The sequence below is a fragment of the Antrostomus carolinensis genome, unplaced genomic scaffold, assembly GCF_000700745.2.
Source record: "Antrostomus carolinensis isolate BGI_N321 unplaced genomic scaffold, ASM70074v2 scaffold14066, whole genome shotgun sequence".
NCBI classification, from domain to species: Eukaryota; Metazoa; Chordata; class Aves; order Caprimulgiformes; family Caprimulgidae; genus Antrostomus; species Antrostomus carolinensis.
In genome coordinates this window covers 19289-38200 of record NW_010322618.1, presented here as the reverse complement: position 1 = coordinate 38200, position 18912 = coordinate 19289, and the positions used below count along the sequence as shown (strand labels likewise).

Sequence of the window (18912 nt, the reverse complement as noted above, 5' to 3'; positions counted from 1 at the left end):
AGAGTAAAAATGTGGAAAATAAAGGCATTAAAAACCCTACTGATATAGGTGGAACTTTGAGGCATATAAGGAGTGGACAGGATATACAATCTAATGCATATAAAGTCAAAAAGGCAAATAAAGCTGTGGAGATATCTACAGAGTCTTATTTATAGGTGACAAATGTATTACATGTTTTTGAAAAGCATAGTATTTCATGGTTAAGAAAAGAATACAGAGCATGAGTTATCATTGCTACCTATTGCTACCTACGTGCTGTTCTTCATTTAGAGGAGAAAAAAAAATAAATCATTTTAGTTAAATTACTAGTGAAAAAAGTGTAATCATCCCTGATGAATGAAACAGGTGTGATGATCCGTGTGAGCACAGAGCAGATGCTGAGGGTTTTATTCATAATTGAGCAAATCTGTTGTCATTTATTTGGGATGTGCATGTTGCATGCAGGAATGAGGAAAGGCTGGGGCAGATGGAAGCGATTGAAGGATGAATCCTGTTGTCATTTAAATAATCAGAAAATGTCCATGTTGAATAAAGGTCCCATCTTTTATGGGAGAGGAAGGAAGAACTAGGGATCATGTCTAGCATATTTATAATTTAAAACATCCTTTTCTTCCTTCTTTCATAGGAGTCAGAGCCTGAAAACTGTTATACAGCAACTACCTTGTATTTAAAGGGAAGTAGCTGTGGATTATTCTCTCTCAAAGGTAGTAGGTGGTATGTTTGAGGAACAGATTGTATAGATCTCTGCTAAATTGAAAATGGAAGAAGCCTGAGATAAGTGCCTAGTATGGGGTAGAAGTTAAAGGAAAAAAAAAATTAATCCAATGTGCTTTTTGCTTTTCAAGCTGTACTAAACAGTAACAGTGCTGTTCTACAATTACCAGTTCCCAAGTTCCTCAATTCTGGAGTTTTTGTAGACTTACTTGTTGCTCTTCACTTGGTGCCTACAGGTATAATTGCTTCCCAGATGGTCTGTACCTGCTTCACTGTGCCAAGTCGTGATTCAGTAGCTGTAATGAACTCTCTTTATCTTTGAGAACTGAAGTTACCCCTCCCAGATTTTTCAGAAGTAAGGACCACGGTAGAGACAAAGGGCATGCCTTGGTATGAAACAGCTTTCAAAGATCATACGGTGCGTGCAGTCCAGCACATTTTCCAAATTAAAGTTTTAAATCTAAAGCAGGCTCACAGATGGTTCTAATGAGCTGATCTTTGAGATATACTGTGACTTGAACAAAAATAGTTTAACTCCTTAGACACCAACATTTCAAGATGACTTTTAAGCTAAAGCACTTGCAGAAAGCTTTTTCTTGCAATTTTAATTTTATATATATTTCTAGTGCCCAAAACAAGGGAGGACCTTGCACTTGCCTTTATAGACATTACAGTACAGTATCGCAAAAGCATATACCAGCAACATTTTTGCACACTGACTGATGCTTCTTTCTCCATCAATTTTCAGACTCTGCAAAGGTTTGGTTTTGAAAAAGTAGTAATAAAAAAGGTGAAGCTCTCCTATGAAAACTGAATTTTTAAAATGCTATAGTATAGTACCCTACTAAAAGTATTAGTCATCATTCATCTATGGGACTTTCAAACTAACAACAAAGTCCAAGATTGAGTTTTTAAGATAATTTAAGGTAATTACAAAAGGGGAAAAGAGAACAGTTTCTTAGTGCATGGAAAAAGGCACACTTTCAGAATTATTTATTTTAATTTATGCTAAATGTTGCAGTGTTAAAATTTTTAACTCCCAGAAACATTAGTGTAAATCACAAAATTAAGCAATACATTCAGTAAATTAACCTTTGTCAGGATATGTAGACATAGAAAGGTATACATACAAATATCTGTATGTGTTTTCTCTGAGTCTGTCTCTAAGTGTCTTGGAGTTTGTGTCTAAATTCCCGAAGAATTCTATATAAACATAGAAGCTGGTGATAAACCAAGCAGCAGAGGAGTTCATTCTGCCCAGATTTCTGCCTCATACAGTTATTAGCATCGGTATGTAATAGCTGTAAAAACAGTGAAAAAGACCTCAGCACACCACAGACTTAAGGGGTTTTTTGGTTACTTCATGTAGGTGTAAATTACAATTAAAAGTTAACTATTTTTGAACTGCTACACTCTAATTTGACCAGACTGTCAGCTTCTGCAAAAGAAATGCAAATAATAAAAGTATCATCAAATGGTTTATATGTTTGTAGCACAGCAAATATTTATTAAATTGTATTGGGTTTATTGCTATCTATTACAAAAATAGCGAAAATTCATTTATAAACTTTTTATGACATGATTTGAAATTACAGCATTCTAGCTTTCACCATTTCAAAACTGTATGTTCATACTGTCACCTAAGCTTTGAGAGATTTTATTTCTTTATTTCATCTTAGGTCTGCCTTATGGATGGGAAGAAGCTTATACAGCAGATGGAATCAAATACTTTATCAAGTGAGTAGTTCCGGGGGAAAATGGGTCAGAGTTGGAATAAAAGCACATCAACCTAAACACATTTTTAAAAGCAGAATTAGTCAGAAAATGAATAAAATAACAAAAGATGTCATATGTTTTATAAACATCTTTATTACCAGCATCACTTGTTCTTTTCTGCTTTTTGTGACTTCACTGTCCAGAGAGTCATAGAGGGCTTAGTCACAAATCCAACTGAAACTCAGTGAGAACTGGGTCTCGTAGTCCTTCAAATGTCTTTGAAAACCCTAGTCTACAATGTTGAGAGCTTGCCCAGTTACGTGTTTGACACTATAATGGACCCAGGAGAGAAGAGGGGAAAAAAAACTCAACTCATCCCCTAAATAGTTTACAAGTATGAATATCTATTTTTAAAAATACCCTTATATATTGGGGAAATGGAAGCATTCTTTGAATTCTTTTAGATTTTTAGAAGGCAATGCTCTGGTTTCACCTAAATCTGAAGTTACTGATGTTTTTTTTTTTTTATGTCATATCCTGCTCCCTTGTGTGGGAATAAGTTGTTCTGTTGCTGCAAGAGGGTGAAGGAACTGGACTGAAGGCATTTAGTTACATTTGTAAAATGATAAAGAGATTTCCAACTGCCATACCATTCATTTAGAATAAAAGTCATTATACCCCAGACTTTACACTTAAGATACTAAATGAAAGCTTACGAACTTCAGTATCACAGAATATTGACATTTCACAGTATCACTGCCTGCAGGTTAAGCAAATTTATTCCATTGATAATGCCAGTGAGGCTGGACCAGGTGCAAAAACCTTCTCTCATATTCTTCATATATACTGGGTTTTGTTCTTGATTTGTACCCCATGAAAATTATACCTCTGGTTTCCATAGGGTTTGCTTTCTACATCTTCAAGGGTTTGGCAAAGATAAAGCCATACTTTTCATAGCTGGTTTATTAGAAATACTTATAGAAACTAATAGTGAATTTTACTGACTGGTGTTCAGGATAAGACATTGCAACATTGAGCAGTTATTATAGACCCCTACAAAAAAATTACAGAAAACTATGTTTGTATCGGGAGTTATCTGTGATTTTTTTTTTTTTTTAGAAGATATTGCAACCAATTTTTCAAAACTCTCCAGAGACTAGAGGAAAGGTGACATTGGTAAGATGTTACAATAACACAGTGTCTAAAGCATAAAGAAAACCTCTACAAAAACTTTAAAAGCAGTAATCATTTGAAGATTTAATTATCTGGGGGTGGTAAAAAAAAAAAAAAAAAAAAGCACTAAGCTTGGGCCCTTTGTTACTTGCTTTTTGGCTTTCCTTAACTATAAGATTTCCTTAGTGATCATTTTTCTGAAAGACTAGAATTAAAAATGCAGTGCAAATTCATTATTTACAAAAAAAAAATTTAAAAAATATATAATTTTTTAACCAAATTTGAAGTGTGGTTTATATCCTGCTAAGGTCTTGCAGGTAGAGAATTGAAAGCTTTTTTACAAAGACGTACTTGATAAAAACTATAGGAATTTGTTGCATACTATAGAAAAGATTTTTTTTTTTTTTTTTCCAATTGAATTCTCTTCAATTCTGGAGGACAAATGCATGCAAACAAAGTAGCTCATGTTGTACATCCCAGAAGCTTCGGGAAGTGAATTGGACAGTATGCTGTTTTTTCAAGGATATAGTGAAAAATAATTCATATAACAGGTTTTTTTTAATTATTCCTCTAAAAGATTGAGACAATTGGTGAAAAATAAAATTCATCTCTATTCCAATATATCATAAGTCATTGTTTAATTAATAGATAGTAATTCTAGCTGCTGAAATTTGCATAGTGTTTAATTCTTATAGGTGCCCAGAAGACACTATTTTGCAGGTAGCCTTCTACAGTCTCCTAAAAGACAGGAAGGGCAACAAATAAATCTTTGCAGTGAGATAAAATTACTTTTATCCCAAACTCTTATAAAAGTCATGTGAATAACATTGAAGTTTATATATTAGCTAGCCAAGAAAAGCAGGGACTTTTCTTTTTTTCAGGCATACTGCTTTGTTGTCCTTGACTCACCCCGTGGTGCCTTGAGCTAGATGTATTAAAGCAGACATGAGGTTTTTTTCTGCAGAGGTTTCCAAACACACTGTATATGATACTGCATTCCAGCTCTAATCAAAAGGTGGCTTTTATTTTCAGACAGATGTAGGTTACTACATGGGATTTATAAAAAAAAAATAAATTGTAGAAACATAACTTAGGAAATGAAAGTGAATTAAAAGCCAATTTCATAGCAATTGAAATAAATACAAGAGTGACTATTAAAATAGAGCACAGTTCCCTTGGTCTCCATCTGTTGATACAGGGAGCCATTATAGGACAGATGGAAAGTTAAGGTGGATGCTGGATTCTCTTCTGGGTAAAACACTCTCAATACTCTAGGTTTACAGCTGCGTAATTGGAAACTGAGCTTGAAGATAGTATAATCTAGCAATAATAGCAAACAAAATTTAGCAGCAGAACAGAAGAAATCTCACTATCTTTTTTTTTTCCCTGGTTCTGTTACTGTGCTTGTCATACAAGTACTTATCTTGACTCAGCAGAAAGCTAGATTTGCTGAATAAGTGCAAGAAATTTCTTTTGAGTTCTGCACTTGGATGCTGAACTATTGCAGATGTGACAAAAAGATGCTTATTAGCAACAGTAGAATCTCAGCAAGTCTAAATGGTGGAAGTCTAATTTGCAGAAAGCATCAGGTGTTTTGCATGTTATCCCTACTTGCTGAAACTACAGCTTTGACTTGAGTCGTTCACATGAAAAAGGTTTTTCAGGAATTTTTGCCTGTCTGATCTTTGATTGTTGATGACTTATGAATGTTTTTTCCTCTTCTTAATGTGCTCCTAGCATTACAAGTGATAGTGCTCCAGGTTTTCCATCGTTGTTGCCTTCTGTAATCTGTCCTGTAAAGTCCTACATGATAGTTTTTATGCAGCAGACAAAGAAAATCTATCCATTTTAGTTGCAGAGAAGGGTATGAAATCACCCTTCATGACCACTGCCTGAAAACTTCTATTCTTCTGAATAGAGCCACCACACTGAAGTGGTGTTAAGAGCTCTCAATGCAGTACATCAGAATGGAATTAACTGAGCATTGCAATAAGACATCATGGTAAGTGATTTTCACTATTTCCTTATTTTGCTTTCATCGCTCTTTCCAAATGCCTTTGCAGAGCGTAAGCCAGGCTTTTTGCATGCTTGAAAATGCATACGTCTTACTACACTTTGTAATGTGTATGAAGGCAATCTGAGAAAGTTAACTATTTAGAGCAAGGAGCAGGGGTTGCATTAAGTCCCTTGTTTCTTTCATTGAATGGTAGAGATTTCAAGGTGAAAATTTTACTCAACATTCCCTTTTCTGTGAGGAACTTACCTTGAGGTGCATCTTATCAGCTGATCCTTTTTAGTAGGATTTGATCTAATTGTTTAAATGGAGATTAGCAGAATAGTTGATACTTCACAGTCCTGGTACTAATACTGTAACCTTCTTGTTCTCTTTGGCTGTGAATTTCAATCCTTTCATTCTTTGGTGTTTAGAACAGCCAAAGCCATGGGGGCCTTAAGAGTATTTCCGCACTGGCCTACTTCCATGTACACAAACAGATAGAAAAACATGTGGTAATTCCCAAAGTGTAGCCACAATTAAACTGATCTTATATGTGAATTGTCAGTTTCCTTATTATGCAGCTAGGCTATGAGGCCGTGTAGAAGCTGCAATGGCTCTGTTTATATCCACAGCAGTTTTACAATATGCTAAGGACAATCAAATATTATTTTAATTACTAGTTACCTTCAATTCCAGTGTGCTTTATGGGGCCATCAAGTAGCTGAGTCCATAAATCTATATGTTATAAATCTAATGCAGTAAACACCCCAGAATGGAATCTTAATAGCACATAAGCTTGAGACAACTTGCTGTGAAATTTCCATAAATATCTCTGAAGGGGGTGTAGCAATATGAAGTGAATGTGAAATCAGAGTTTAAAAGAAGCAAACCAGCTGGCTGTGTTACACACTAAAGTGAAACCCACTTATGTGAATAACTGACATGAATAAAACATTTACATGGCTATATTCCTAAAAGGCTGAACAGCTCGCTCTGCCTACCATGGAAAGCTGTGTCTTGTCCATGAATCTTCACCTTAATACAATTTTTTAAAATTAACTCTTTCAGGAAATCATTTCAGTCTCTAAGTGAATTATTTTCAATCATCAACCAGGTTGCTAAGATCAGTCACAAAGTACTGACAAGTGTGAGAAAACTTTTAGACTGCTGTGCTAATGCCTAGCACAGAACATGGTGCTGTGCTAGGCATTAAGGTCAGGTGTATAGGTTTACCATGAAACAGCAAACAGTAATGTAAGCCTCTCTGAGTTCCATCTCAGTATGCATCGGAAAAAAAGCAACTCCAAGTGTCTTACTAATATAATATAAATTAACAGTTATCAGAAGGACAAAAATTATACCAGTAGACAAAAGGTAGGGCTCAGCTTCATTGCTGGTATAACTGTGCTTTCCTCCTGGTGGAAAGTAAAGGTTGAATTTGGCATTTGGCCCCAGATATGTTTTGAGGTAGCCTGGTGTACTTTAAAGTAATGGAGAGGACCAGCACTATTTTATTTTGCATGTAGAAATACCATCAGTCATTCATATACGTAGCATCAGATTCATGCCCCTTCAATTAATGTGTAATAGGAACAGATTACTGGTGCCTGTTTACTCACCAGTTTGGTGTTTCTATCACTTTATATCAACCAGTTTGGTTAAGAAGAGTTGAGATTCTTAACTTGTTTGCTCAAAGTGACAATTAAATGTAGCCTAATGGGGTTTTCAGCAGTCCATTGCATTCCAAAATCATAGAATAAAATCATAGAAAAGTCTAGATTGGAAGGGATGTCTGGAGGTCATCTAGTTTAATCTTCTGTTGAAAAGAAAGTTATCCTGAACCCTGTCAAGCCAAGCCTTGAATATCTCCAGTGAAGGAGATTCCACCACCTATCTAGGCACCCTATTCCAATGTTTAGCTTTTCTTACAGTGAAGAATGTTTTCTTAATTTAGATGGAATTTCCCCTGAAGCAACTTGTGCCCATTACTTCCTGTGTGTTGCCATACATCTTTGTGAGAAGAGTGCCTCTGTTTTCTTTATAACTACCTTTTAGGTAGTGGAAGACTTTGATTAGACACCCACACCCTACCCCCTGAGCTTTCGCTTCTCTAGGCTGGACCAACCCAATTCCTTCAACATTCATTCACATTCCTTCATGTGCCAAGTTGTCCAACCATCTAATCATCTTGGTGACCCTCCACTGGATCCTCTCCAATTTTTCTATTGTCTGTCATGAACTTGAAGGACCACTGTACTGAAGAGACCCCACATAATAAGGTAGAAAAGTTTAGTATTAATTAATTTTACTTATTAGATGATTAAGGCTGTTCTTCTGTTGTGAGAAATTCAATTACTGATTTTCTAATAGAAATTCTTTCCCAAATAGACATTTTATCTGTAAATCACAGAAACACAAAGGGGCTAATGAGCCCTCGTGAAGTATCATCTACATCCATGTATGCACTTACCAGTCAGCTGGGAGGCATTAGGATGGGAAAAGTTTTGTAAGAGAGAAGGCTCGTCTTGTTCACTTTTAAAGCTAGCCGTGTGGCTATTTTTGCCCAGGATTAGTTTGGGTGTAATGCTGAGTTAGTTCACTAGGCATTGTAACCACTATTGGAACAAAATTGCACTTTTGTTGTGTGCTCTGGTATTAAATTCCTCATGGAAGTCACAGCACTGCAGCAGTGCAAACAGAAAGACATTGTATTCTATCATTGAATGGATTTTGTGAATTAGTAACTTCTGGGTTTCATTTTTAAATAGGTAAAAGAGTCTATGCATAACTTTGCTCTCCCAGTGAAGTATCATATATGCTAATTAATTAATGAATATACACTGGTGGTTTAGAATCACACAGGAACAGTATAAAAAAGCATTGCTGGGACACTGATTTTTTTCACAGAAAACCCATTATAGTTAATCTCTTCCATCCTCCCACTATGTTCACCTTTAACATATGGCAGCTCTGTATCATGAGACTGGCACCTAAAATTAGGTAGGGCCTTGCTATTCTCCATCCCACTCCCACCCACTCCTTGCATATGTATACAGTTTGTAAGGACCAGCTGTGAATTTTGCCCCTGTAAACACTGTTTTTCTAGCTTTTTAATAGGACTAGGTTCCAACTATTCCACATTAACTGTAATTTTCCTCAGGAACATTTATCTTAAATTAATTTTTTCCTGCAAGACTAGCAAAACCTCTCAAATATTTTAATATTTTGGGATCTTTCCCTTAGATATATTAGGGCCTGTGATATTGTCTGTCTTATACTAAAGGGAAACAGTAATGTTTGATTTAGGGTTATCTTTCAGCAGTGTATCTAAACATGAGAAGTTTCAGATGGAAGCCTTGTGTGCTTCAGTGTGACAAAGTAGGCAATGAAGGTGCTCTGATTGTTTACCAGTATAACTAAGAAGATAATTTGGTTCATGTTAAGGAGGAGCCTAAAGTCAGTATTTGTCATGCCTGGTTTTTATTCATCTGTATTTTACGTGTTCTGGTAGCTTTTGAAATCATACTTAACAAAGCAGGCTTCCACTTTGAAAGCCAACACATTATACTTACATATTTTATAATATTCAAATTTGTTTGGTTTTGCTTGGGAAGGAGCCATCATTAATTTTACTGAAAGCTGGGCATTCACAGGAGCTGTTTATGATTTTATGACTGAGCTAAGAATAGCAATGTGTGATAGATGAAGAACTTCTGTAGTATAAACATTGATGTTTTCTAGCACTAGAGCTAAAGGTATCATCATAAAAGGAAAATAAATCACAGTTGATTTTACTTACTGCATGCTAAATTGAAAAAACAAAGCTGTTCCTTTGATAAGTGTACTCGGCACATTTCTGCTGCATTATAAAGGAAGGACCCAAAACCCAACACCCTGAGGTGTGTTCAGCTTTGCCTCTGCTGTTCCATACCAATATATACCAGTAAATTACAATACACTAGTTATCTGCAGGTTATCTAAGTAGTGGTTGGAGTGGCCCTTCCTAGAAGAGATCAAGTTCAAAAAAGTTCAAATGATAGCAGAGCTGATCTAGAAATAAACTCTGTGTGTTTGTTTCGGTGAGCTCAGAGCAGCAGACTAAGAAAAGCCGTGATCTGTCGTACTGAATGTGCACTTGACTTCCCCCCGGATCGAATCCAGCACCGGCTCTGCTCCCAACTCCCAGTACAGTGCTAGGCAAGTTAGTTGCACCAAAATTATCAGTTATCAAAATCATCATTGTAGGTATCCCCATCTTAATAACTGTGATGTTTTGTGAGTAGGACTGGATATTTTGAGGAATGGAGTGTTCTCTGTTTTCACTGAATTCAAAGTTGCAATTACTTTGCATCTCTTAAAATTGGACCTTTACATGTCACTCAAAAATAGAGGTTGCTTTTGAAAATGTTTCTTTTTACCTGTCATCCTCAAGTCCTCCTATCTGAAAATAGAGGAAAGAATTGTTACATAGTCACAAGAAGTTGTAAATATTTAAATAAAACTGTCTCAGCACTAACCAAGTGCTGACTTTTATTACTACTTTTTAATGTATAACAATCCAAAGCTCTCTGCATCCATCTGCTCAACAGCAGTTCAAACACTTTCAGATGTAACTCTATGAATTTGGGTAATCCTAACATTTCTTTTTGATTTCTGGATAACCAACCTGAGACATCTCAGAGAACTTTTGTTTTCAGAAAGTGGAGTACATGACTCTTTGCTGTGTCTCAGGTTGGTCACTAGGAATAAATATATCCAGAAGTAATAGTCCTCTTTGAAAATTCTGCTCCCTGGTTGTTCTTTGTTCACAGTCACTGTTGAATGAAGAAAGACTTCTTATTAAAAAACACAGCAGTGATTTAGTGTAAGACATTTTGCTAACTAAAAATTCCTGAAGACTTAGGGATAAGATGAAAATGCAAAATAATTTCTAAGGTTTAGAAATGGTTCATTGCCAGATATTTGTGTTGTAGGGAATTCAGTTTCTCTGATTTTTCACTGAAATCATTTTGCATGACTGTAAGGAAAATAACCTCAGGTGTAAAACTAAGAAAGCTGGCATTGGATTTTATGATAGCATGAGCTTGTAATACAAGAACGTTAAGACCTCAAGCTGCTTTTGCTTGAGTAATTTTTTTTTTTTTTTCTGAGAGGTTGTTTGGTTTTTAATATCAAGAACCAAAATGGAGAAACATTCTTTCAGCTTCCGCAGATACTGCAAGCTCTGTCCAGATTCTGGCCTATCATAAAAGGCAGCTGTTAAAATTTCTTCTGTGAGAAAATACATGAAGCTGAAATTACTTTTTGCTTTAGACCTACAAATCCCATTGAAATCAGTGTGCTGATTTTTGTTACCTTTGCTGGGTAATTTTACACTGATGTGATCAAAGGTCTAATTCTCACCTATCTAGTTACTTCTATGAGTAGGACTGGAAATGTGAAAGTTCAGGCTCCTATTAAATTTTCCTTTGTTAGGGCAGGATTTGGCACTTGTGGCATAAGTCACGTGCACCACTTAATACCGTCAGTTCTCCTGAGATCAACCTGGGGTTTGGGAGAGCTGTCAGAAGCAGAACAAAGGACACACAGCAAGGTTGGTTTTAGTATATGTTTCATCTGAAGCATGAGCCTAGGCCATCACTTAGGCTTTAATTCATTTTAGTACACAATTAGTTCAAACATAAGCCTTGTGCACGCTCCAGGCTGTGGTAGAAAAAAACTTACGTGATCTTGGCCTAAGTCTGCAACATCTATCTTATCAAGGTATCAGACCTGTGATGGTAAGACAGGACTGATGTGAAGTGAGCAACCTGGTTTTGCAATTCTTCACAAAACTAACACTGCTGATCTTTATGTTCTGATGCATTTGCAAATAAACTGCACCAGAATTTTTTTGCTGTTTACTTACATGCACAGGACTGTGAGTAACTGCGTATGTTAAACCAGCACTTTTGAGAGTAGCAGTTGGCTGACGCTGGGGTGAGGCAGATTTCAGGTAGTGCTTTAAAACTGAAAAGTTTGCATATCCTGTCACTCAAACCTTTGGGCTTATTTAGCCTTTGCTCAGATCCTACTGTTCTTACTTACTGTTTTCATTTTGTATTGGGCCATTTGTTTATTGTTGACAATTTTTAATGGTATCGCACATATTTGGCTGTATAAGGCTTCTTCCTAGTAACTACCTTCTGATATTGCTTATAGATTTGTCTTAGTAGACAAGTGTTTAATCAGTTTAATCAAGGAGTAAATAGCAAGACTCTCTTCTGGGGTTTCACTTTATCTATCCTTCAATCTTTAATTAGTACTCAAGCAAAATCTGCAATCCTTGAGGGAAATACAGGAAACATTTATGTTGCTATGGAACACAGTTCCATGAGGTGACAAGTGCTCTCAATCTATTGCAACCAATAAAAGTTAAGGTCACTGCCATCTTCCAGGACCTGCCCAGCATCTCCTGGGGTACTATCATATGCTGTATGTTCCTTTTGAAATGTTACCTTGAAAGAAGGTCCAGTCTTAAACTAGTTTTAACAAAAAAGGTAAAGAAAAAAAAGAATGTTTAATTTCAAATACTCTGCTTTTGGTAAATGCAATACAAAACCCCTTCCGAAACTGCCCATAGATTCCATGTCTGGAAACCATCTTCCCTAGGTGCTCTCAGGGTTGATTGATTATACTTGCATCAACTTCACTCAGTTGTTCTATTTTGTTCTAATTGCTTAGCCACAAAATTAAAATCTTTTAGTTACAGTTAAGAATAAGTTATTCCTTGCAGATCTTCCCAGCTCTTCAAAATAGCAGTTGTTTTCAGTTGCTTGACTTGGTATCCCCTTAGAGCATTTAACAGCTGCTTTCCAAGCACTGGCATTTTCAAAGTAGATCCCAAACATGACAGGTATCATGACTGGGTCTGCAGGTGTGTGCTAGCTCTGAGAGATTATTTCATGATAAACAAAACAAAAAACTAATAACAAGTTTAAATTTGTAAGGAACAACAGCAAAGTGTTAAAAGCACTGGCTTTTGAAAGCTGAGAAAATAGTTCTACTCCCAGAAATCATGCGATCCTGAATAAAATGAGGAATGCATTTACAAAATGTGTCAGGTGCAGCACCAGTAACTACACGTTATATTCAGTCTACTTGTGCAGATTGTAAAGCCATTTAGAAACACTACCAGGTAGAGATTTGAGGGCAACAGAATTAGCACACTTCCAACATTTAGACCATCCTGTGTACCCAGTCTTGCTGTATAGTAGTTATCTAAACTCTGCAATCATGGGAGGGGGCTGGGCTATAACTAAAAGGTCTGCAATTATCATCATCCCATGATCTGAACTTGTTAAATGCCTTCAAGAGTAGCAGGTCCTTGGTGCTCCCTTGGATACTCCATTGCCACCTGATGGCATGAGGAAGGGTGATTCTGTCTCACCCTACCAAGACATGAGCTTCAAGGCACCTAGTGTAAACTAGGAGTATTCCATTTTTGTGCAGGATCTCTTTTTGATGGTATTTCTTGTGAAATGTTTCAGAAGTTCCATAAGAAATACTGATCATGTCCCAAGAGACTTGCATTAGCAAGTTCAAGAAGTATGAGTAAAGTGGAGATAAAAGAGCCAGGTAGCTTCTCAAAGGTGCAAGATTTAGGACAGTGGATTTTAAAAAGAAAAAGGATCCTTGGAAAGCAAAAGGCTATTCCAAGCACAAGGGGAACGGGAACAGAAAGGCCCAGCAACAAAAGACAAAGGAAGTAATTAAAACAAATTTTGCAAAGCTGTGTGTGTAGTCCAGCACAGACAGATTCTGTGCAAGAGCAAGCAAGGAAGATGATGTAAGCTCTAGATGAAGGATTAAGTTTCAGGATGTTCATTCAGTGGCATTGTTCTTTATTTTCCTGTTGTTCTGGCCCTCGTTAGCCTCCAAGCCACCACTGCATGGGGTCTGCATACTAGTGTGTAACAAAGGGACGTGTAGTCCCCCATAGAGCTAGTTGTCTAGCAGATGGCATATGCTCCTTTCACAGTAACTTCAGAACATTCAACTGGGCTGTGCATGTACATCTAGAAACTAAAAAAGCACAATATTGAATGTATTTCTGGGTAGTATAGAGCATGTCCCCTTCCAGCCCATTGCATCTTCATCTAGCAATGCTATTTGCTACATTTTAAAATTATTAACAACAGTGAAAGTACTAAAGGTTCCAAGTTGCAGGGTGTGCAGGTTCCTATGTCTCAGCCTCATGAGCAGTACTACACTGCGACAGTGGCTTTGCAAAAATTTTCAGTTGTGCATAGATTGGTAAAAACTCCATCATTGATGCTCTTTTAGCATTTCAAAGGGATAGTGAAGTTTGGGAAATCAAAACGTAAGATAAGAAAGGTGAAAAGTTACTTGGATTAGGTTATTGGGCATGTTCATTTAGGGAGGAAAATAGCTACCTTGGGTTTTGTGTAGAGCAGAGTTCTACTTTCACATTCATCTTCTTCAATACTGCTCAATTTGGTAAAGCAGCACAGGGTTCACATGAGGGCAGAATTTGTCTTGCCAAGTTCAGCTACAACTCAATTCTATTTGTCCATGAATAGTGGCCATTATGAGAGTTTGGCTGATTGTTTAAGGCGGCATCTTGTCTCCTGAACAGATCTCCAACAAATGGGTCTTGCACAAGATTGATTCTTTTAAGCTAAGTAACCCTGGTGCACTGGAAAAATTCAGCCAGGTGTTATGAATATTGTCCCATGTCAAAAGGGAAAAAGAACAACTTCAAAGAATACCACATGACTGCGTTGTAGCTCAGCGTCCTTCACAGTGACCTACAGCAGTTGTGTTGTCTTCAAGATTCTTCTTGATTCCCTGTTAGGCTCCAAAGTTTGGCTCTAGTTGGAGAATACAATTTAAGGTGAAAAGCATGTCTTGATAATACTCAAAATCTAACAAAGGTGGAGGCATTTATTCCATTTGTTTTTATTTTATTTTTTCTTTGAATTACTCTTTTCTTAAAAGATTTACTTAAGTTCTTATTTTAAAATAAATCATATTCCATGCAAAGAAATAAGAACCATAAGGAGGGTAATTATAATAGTATTTTAAATAAATCGCTACCATTTCTTTGCCAAAAAAAAATCCCTGTGTTCACATATTTTGTTTTTCCAAGCTCTAAAATTTTTTCTGCAATTTACTAATGTTAAAAAGACAGAATAAGCTACTGATATATTTCCAGATCAAATGTTTCTATTTTCTAACAATAAATTTGGCTACCCTCTGATAGCAATGACTTGTTTGAAAACCTAAAAATCTTTAGATGTTGTTAATTGCTCAGAAAATGTGAAATTAATCTTTTGAACGAGAACATTTGCAAATTGAAAATGTCTTACATTTAGAATTTGTAATGCTGGCTTTCCAAATACGCCTTTAATATTCAAAACAGTTTTATCAATTAAGCAAAACCTAGAGGTAGATTTGAATTCCCTCTCACTTTTATTGCTGGCCCTAGTGCACAAATCAGAGAGGATGTATTTCTAATACAAGAATGTTCTGCAAACCAGTAAATCTGGGATTATCTCTTTGGACTGATTATGTCAAAGCTCTTTAGCCACAACACTTTTGGAGAGCTAAAAATAAATAGCAGGGGGGTTTATACATTTGTTCTGTACCTGAATAATCTGTGCGTATTGTGTGAGCCTGTCCACAATGTGAGACAAGGTATCTGGACTTAATGTTTATTTATAAGAGTTCTTTTCCTAGTAAGGATTTTCACAAAGGGTTTAAAACAAACTGTCCTACTAGAAGCATTCATGGGATTAAGTCACGTACAAGTTTAAAAGAACTGAGTTCAAATCGGAAGCATTTACAGCAGATTGACTAATAGAGTAAAATTTGGCCCCATATATTTTGAAAATGGATAAAAACTATTTCTTTCTTACCAGTGATTAATCAATATTATGCCATTGAATATAGAAAATTGTAATCCTGATTTCAGTTCCACTCTTCTCACTATTAAAGGTCAGGAGAGTTTTTGCATTTATTTGTATGAGAACAAAAGTTCTTACAGTGGTTAGCAGAAAGACAGGTATGCTATCATTTGCCTTCTGGTCCTAAAGTATGTAGGAGGAAAATCCTCCAAAGAATAAACACTTAACAAAGAAATTTTTAATTGTTTACATCAAAGACCCGTGAATGCTTTTCCACATAACTTTTCTACTCGTGCAGTTCCTTCCATTTTGCAGGCCTGATACTGCATGCGCATGAGAAAATAGAGCTAAGGATTTAGGTACACAGCAGGTCAAGGCATGATACATGGGGAAGTCAAATGGGAAAAAATAAAATTTAAAAATAATTTTATTCTTACTTAGATTCAGTAATGTATTGCTGAGAAATGGCTTCATAAAAGCAGGCAATATAAACACATAAAATAGTACTGCAGGCAATAAATTTTGCATTGACAGAGCTGAAAGGGATGGAGTCCAATTCATTCAGCTCCCATGATTCCACAGGTATTGGAAGGAGTTCTGTGTCATTATGCAGATAAATGAAATGATATGCTGGGACTTTAATTTAGAGTTATATCTTCAGTATTAAGCCATAATGACTGATTTTTTTAATTAAAAAAAAAATATTGATGGCATTTTCTGACTGTATAGAAAACTGCAGAAAAATCAGCAAAGACGTTTTCCATAGTATATTTACAAATATAAATATGTTCATAATATAAATACAAATACATCTGTTTCCCTGTGTTGTGGAATAATGGGAATGATCTTGATTAAACAGGTTTACTTTTAAAATGGAATTTTATTCACAAATTTCTCATAAAACATTGCATAAGGACTCCATATTCTTTATGTTGGCTGTTATCTGACTTTCTAAAGGAAACATTGGAAACTTTTGGCAAATTGCTCTCACTCCTAGTAAAAATGGTACATTCACTTTTTTAGAATGAAGTGATTGCTGTACTTGAGAATGGTCAGTATCTACTGCGTCATATTTTCTGTAGCTCCGTGATGTTCATTTATACTTCTGATTTCAGTTCTGTGAAATTGATCTCTACGGCTCCAGTAAGGTGATGCGTATTTTTGTAAAATACTCGTGAAGGAATGGAATCTATCCAGTGCTGCTCTGACCAAAAAAGCTTGGTCCTTGCTCAGGCATTGCTTCAGTTGAAGTAGTGGCTAAATTCACGGATTACTAGTTCAGAGATAGGTTAATCTAGTTAATGCAGCTCATGATGTGATTTACATTAGCATCATATTTACCTCTTGGTGAACAGTATTGTTGTCCTCATCATATCCAATGTATTCTGAGCTCAGTATACTCAAATGAAAGGTGTGAATACAAGGTAAGAACATAGAACAATAGTGTTGACTGGGGAATGATCCCCATATCCATTACTCAGTGTAGTGGAACATTGACTTAAATTCCTACTTTAACATATCAGTTTCCATAATCAGATATTCAAGAGAGCATTCTTGAGGGCAGAAAGACAAAATCATGTTGGAGTAGTTCCATCATGATGCTTCATATTTAATTAAACCGGTGCACATGAAAGGTGAGCATAGGCACGGGCTTTAGGTATAGTGTATTTTAGAAGTTGTGAGAAGAGCTGTTTGTCTTTTTATGGTGTATATTGTATGTACAATATTTTTCAGTTCTTGTAATGAACTTAGTTCATAAAATTCATCTTTGCACTGACTTGACTGTAAAAACTGAATTTATTAGCAAGATTTTTTAAGTGAAAAGAAGCTATTTCCTTTACCAAGAACACATTATTCCAGAAGGGAGAAGAGGCTGTGTCTTGCCCACACACAGTATGGCTAGCAGGCATGTCACCACTCATAAGGTGTACAGTGTTCTCACCCACAAACAGTGAGCCTATTCCATTTATCTGTCCTTACTGAGTCTTGATCAGGTTCTTCCCATTCATACTGAATCTTACCAAAAACTATAGCGCCACTTAGACTGCAAGTCAAATGTAGAGTTTGAGCCTTGAAAAGTAGTACTGACTCCCTTTTATTACATGTTTAAAGGCTGTGGAGGCACGTCCAGAATTTGGTCTAGAGGACATGTAAAGAACGTCCTTTTTTGGATTTATTCATTAGCCTTTTTCTGCAAGAAGAGGAATGGCTTAATGATGCTAGAATATTATTTCATGTTCTAACAAACTAAGCATATTTCTATGCTGTGATTCCACATTTAGTCAACTTCCTCTTGACTGCTATGCCTCAGCCTTTAACTGGTATGATGGCAATGTTAATACCTTGCTAGCTTGTTGGAGTTTTGTAAGACTTTGCTAGTCTGGGCTGTACACTGTTGCTGGGTTAATTGACACCAGCTCTCTAATAGGAAATGTCACCACTCTGTATCAGGAGTCTCTTACAAAAGCATTCTCTCTAATGTATTGGGATATGAGACCTTCAGTCCAGGTTCTAGCACCCAGAAGACTCCACATTTTGTTTGTAAAATTTCATAGTTAACAAGAAAAAGAGAATTCTGCATTTGAAAGTGGTGTAATTATCATTACAACTCCAGACTCCATCTGGTACTTCTTGTTTTGAGATTGCTAAACCTCTTTTGGGTTGCTAATAGTATTTTTTGTTTCTTTTTAGCCATGTGACACAGACAACATCATGGATCCATCCTGTAACAAGCGCACTAAGCTTGCTTTGCTCTGAGGATGATGACGATGGAATCAGAGAGCTTCCTGGGTCCAAGAGCTGAGGACATCTGTTGGCAGAAAGTAGTTTGTCTAGTTTTCCTACCTTAGTGAGAAGATGCACACTTTCTAATCTACACACTTTCTAGTCTAATGTAATAGTACCTGATGACGTTTCTCCCCTTCAAGTCAGAGGAAGGTCTGCCAGTCTTTCAGGTGGGTTTGTTGATGCTGCAAAAGATGCAGGCGTTGCAGAAGTCTCCCTTCAGTCCTTTATCTGTCCCAGTTCAGTGTGCAGGGATCAGTCTTATCTTAGCGCCCAATCCAGTCTTTTCATGACTTCTCTACTGGCCTAACTCCACTGACCTAAAGGGGAATTTTCACACCTTTAACCAGCATAAAAGTTAAGGTTGGGCCATTGTTTGTAATTTCACATGGTAAATTCTAGGTAATGGTTGACTGAAAGATGCAAGGTGAGCTTTTTCCTTTCTTTAACTAATGCTAGTGAGCATAATGTAGATACCTTTTCTTTAACTACTGAAAATTTTAATTTTTATGGAAGAAATTTGCAAATAATGGAAATTTAGCAATTTATTACAAGTATTGGAGCCCTGATGACTTTTAAAACAAATACTTACTAGGACTGGAGGTTAGGCTTTAGAAAAAT

The 18912-nt window shown here is 36.3% G+C and overlaps 1 protein-coding gene across 1 annotated transcript in view; it reads left to right on the top strand.

Annotated features, from left to right (window-relative positions):
- The window catches only part of STXBP4 (syntaxin binding protein 4), a 64086-nt gene extending 45776 nt beyond the window's left edge, over positions 1–18310 (top strand). Inside the window, exons 21-22 of the mRNA XM_010170307.1 lie at positions 2394–2451; positions 18199–18310. Coding sequence (XP_010168609.1) covers positions 2394–2451; positions 18199–18310 — 170 coding nt within the window. The remainder of the gene's footprint in view (positions 1–2393; positions 2452–18198) is intronic.
- The last annotated feature ends 602 nt before the right edge of the window (positions 18311–18912 follow it).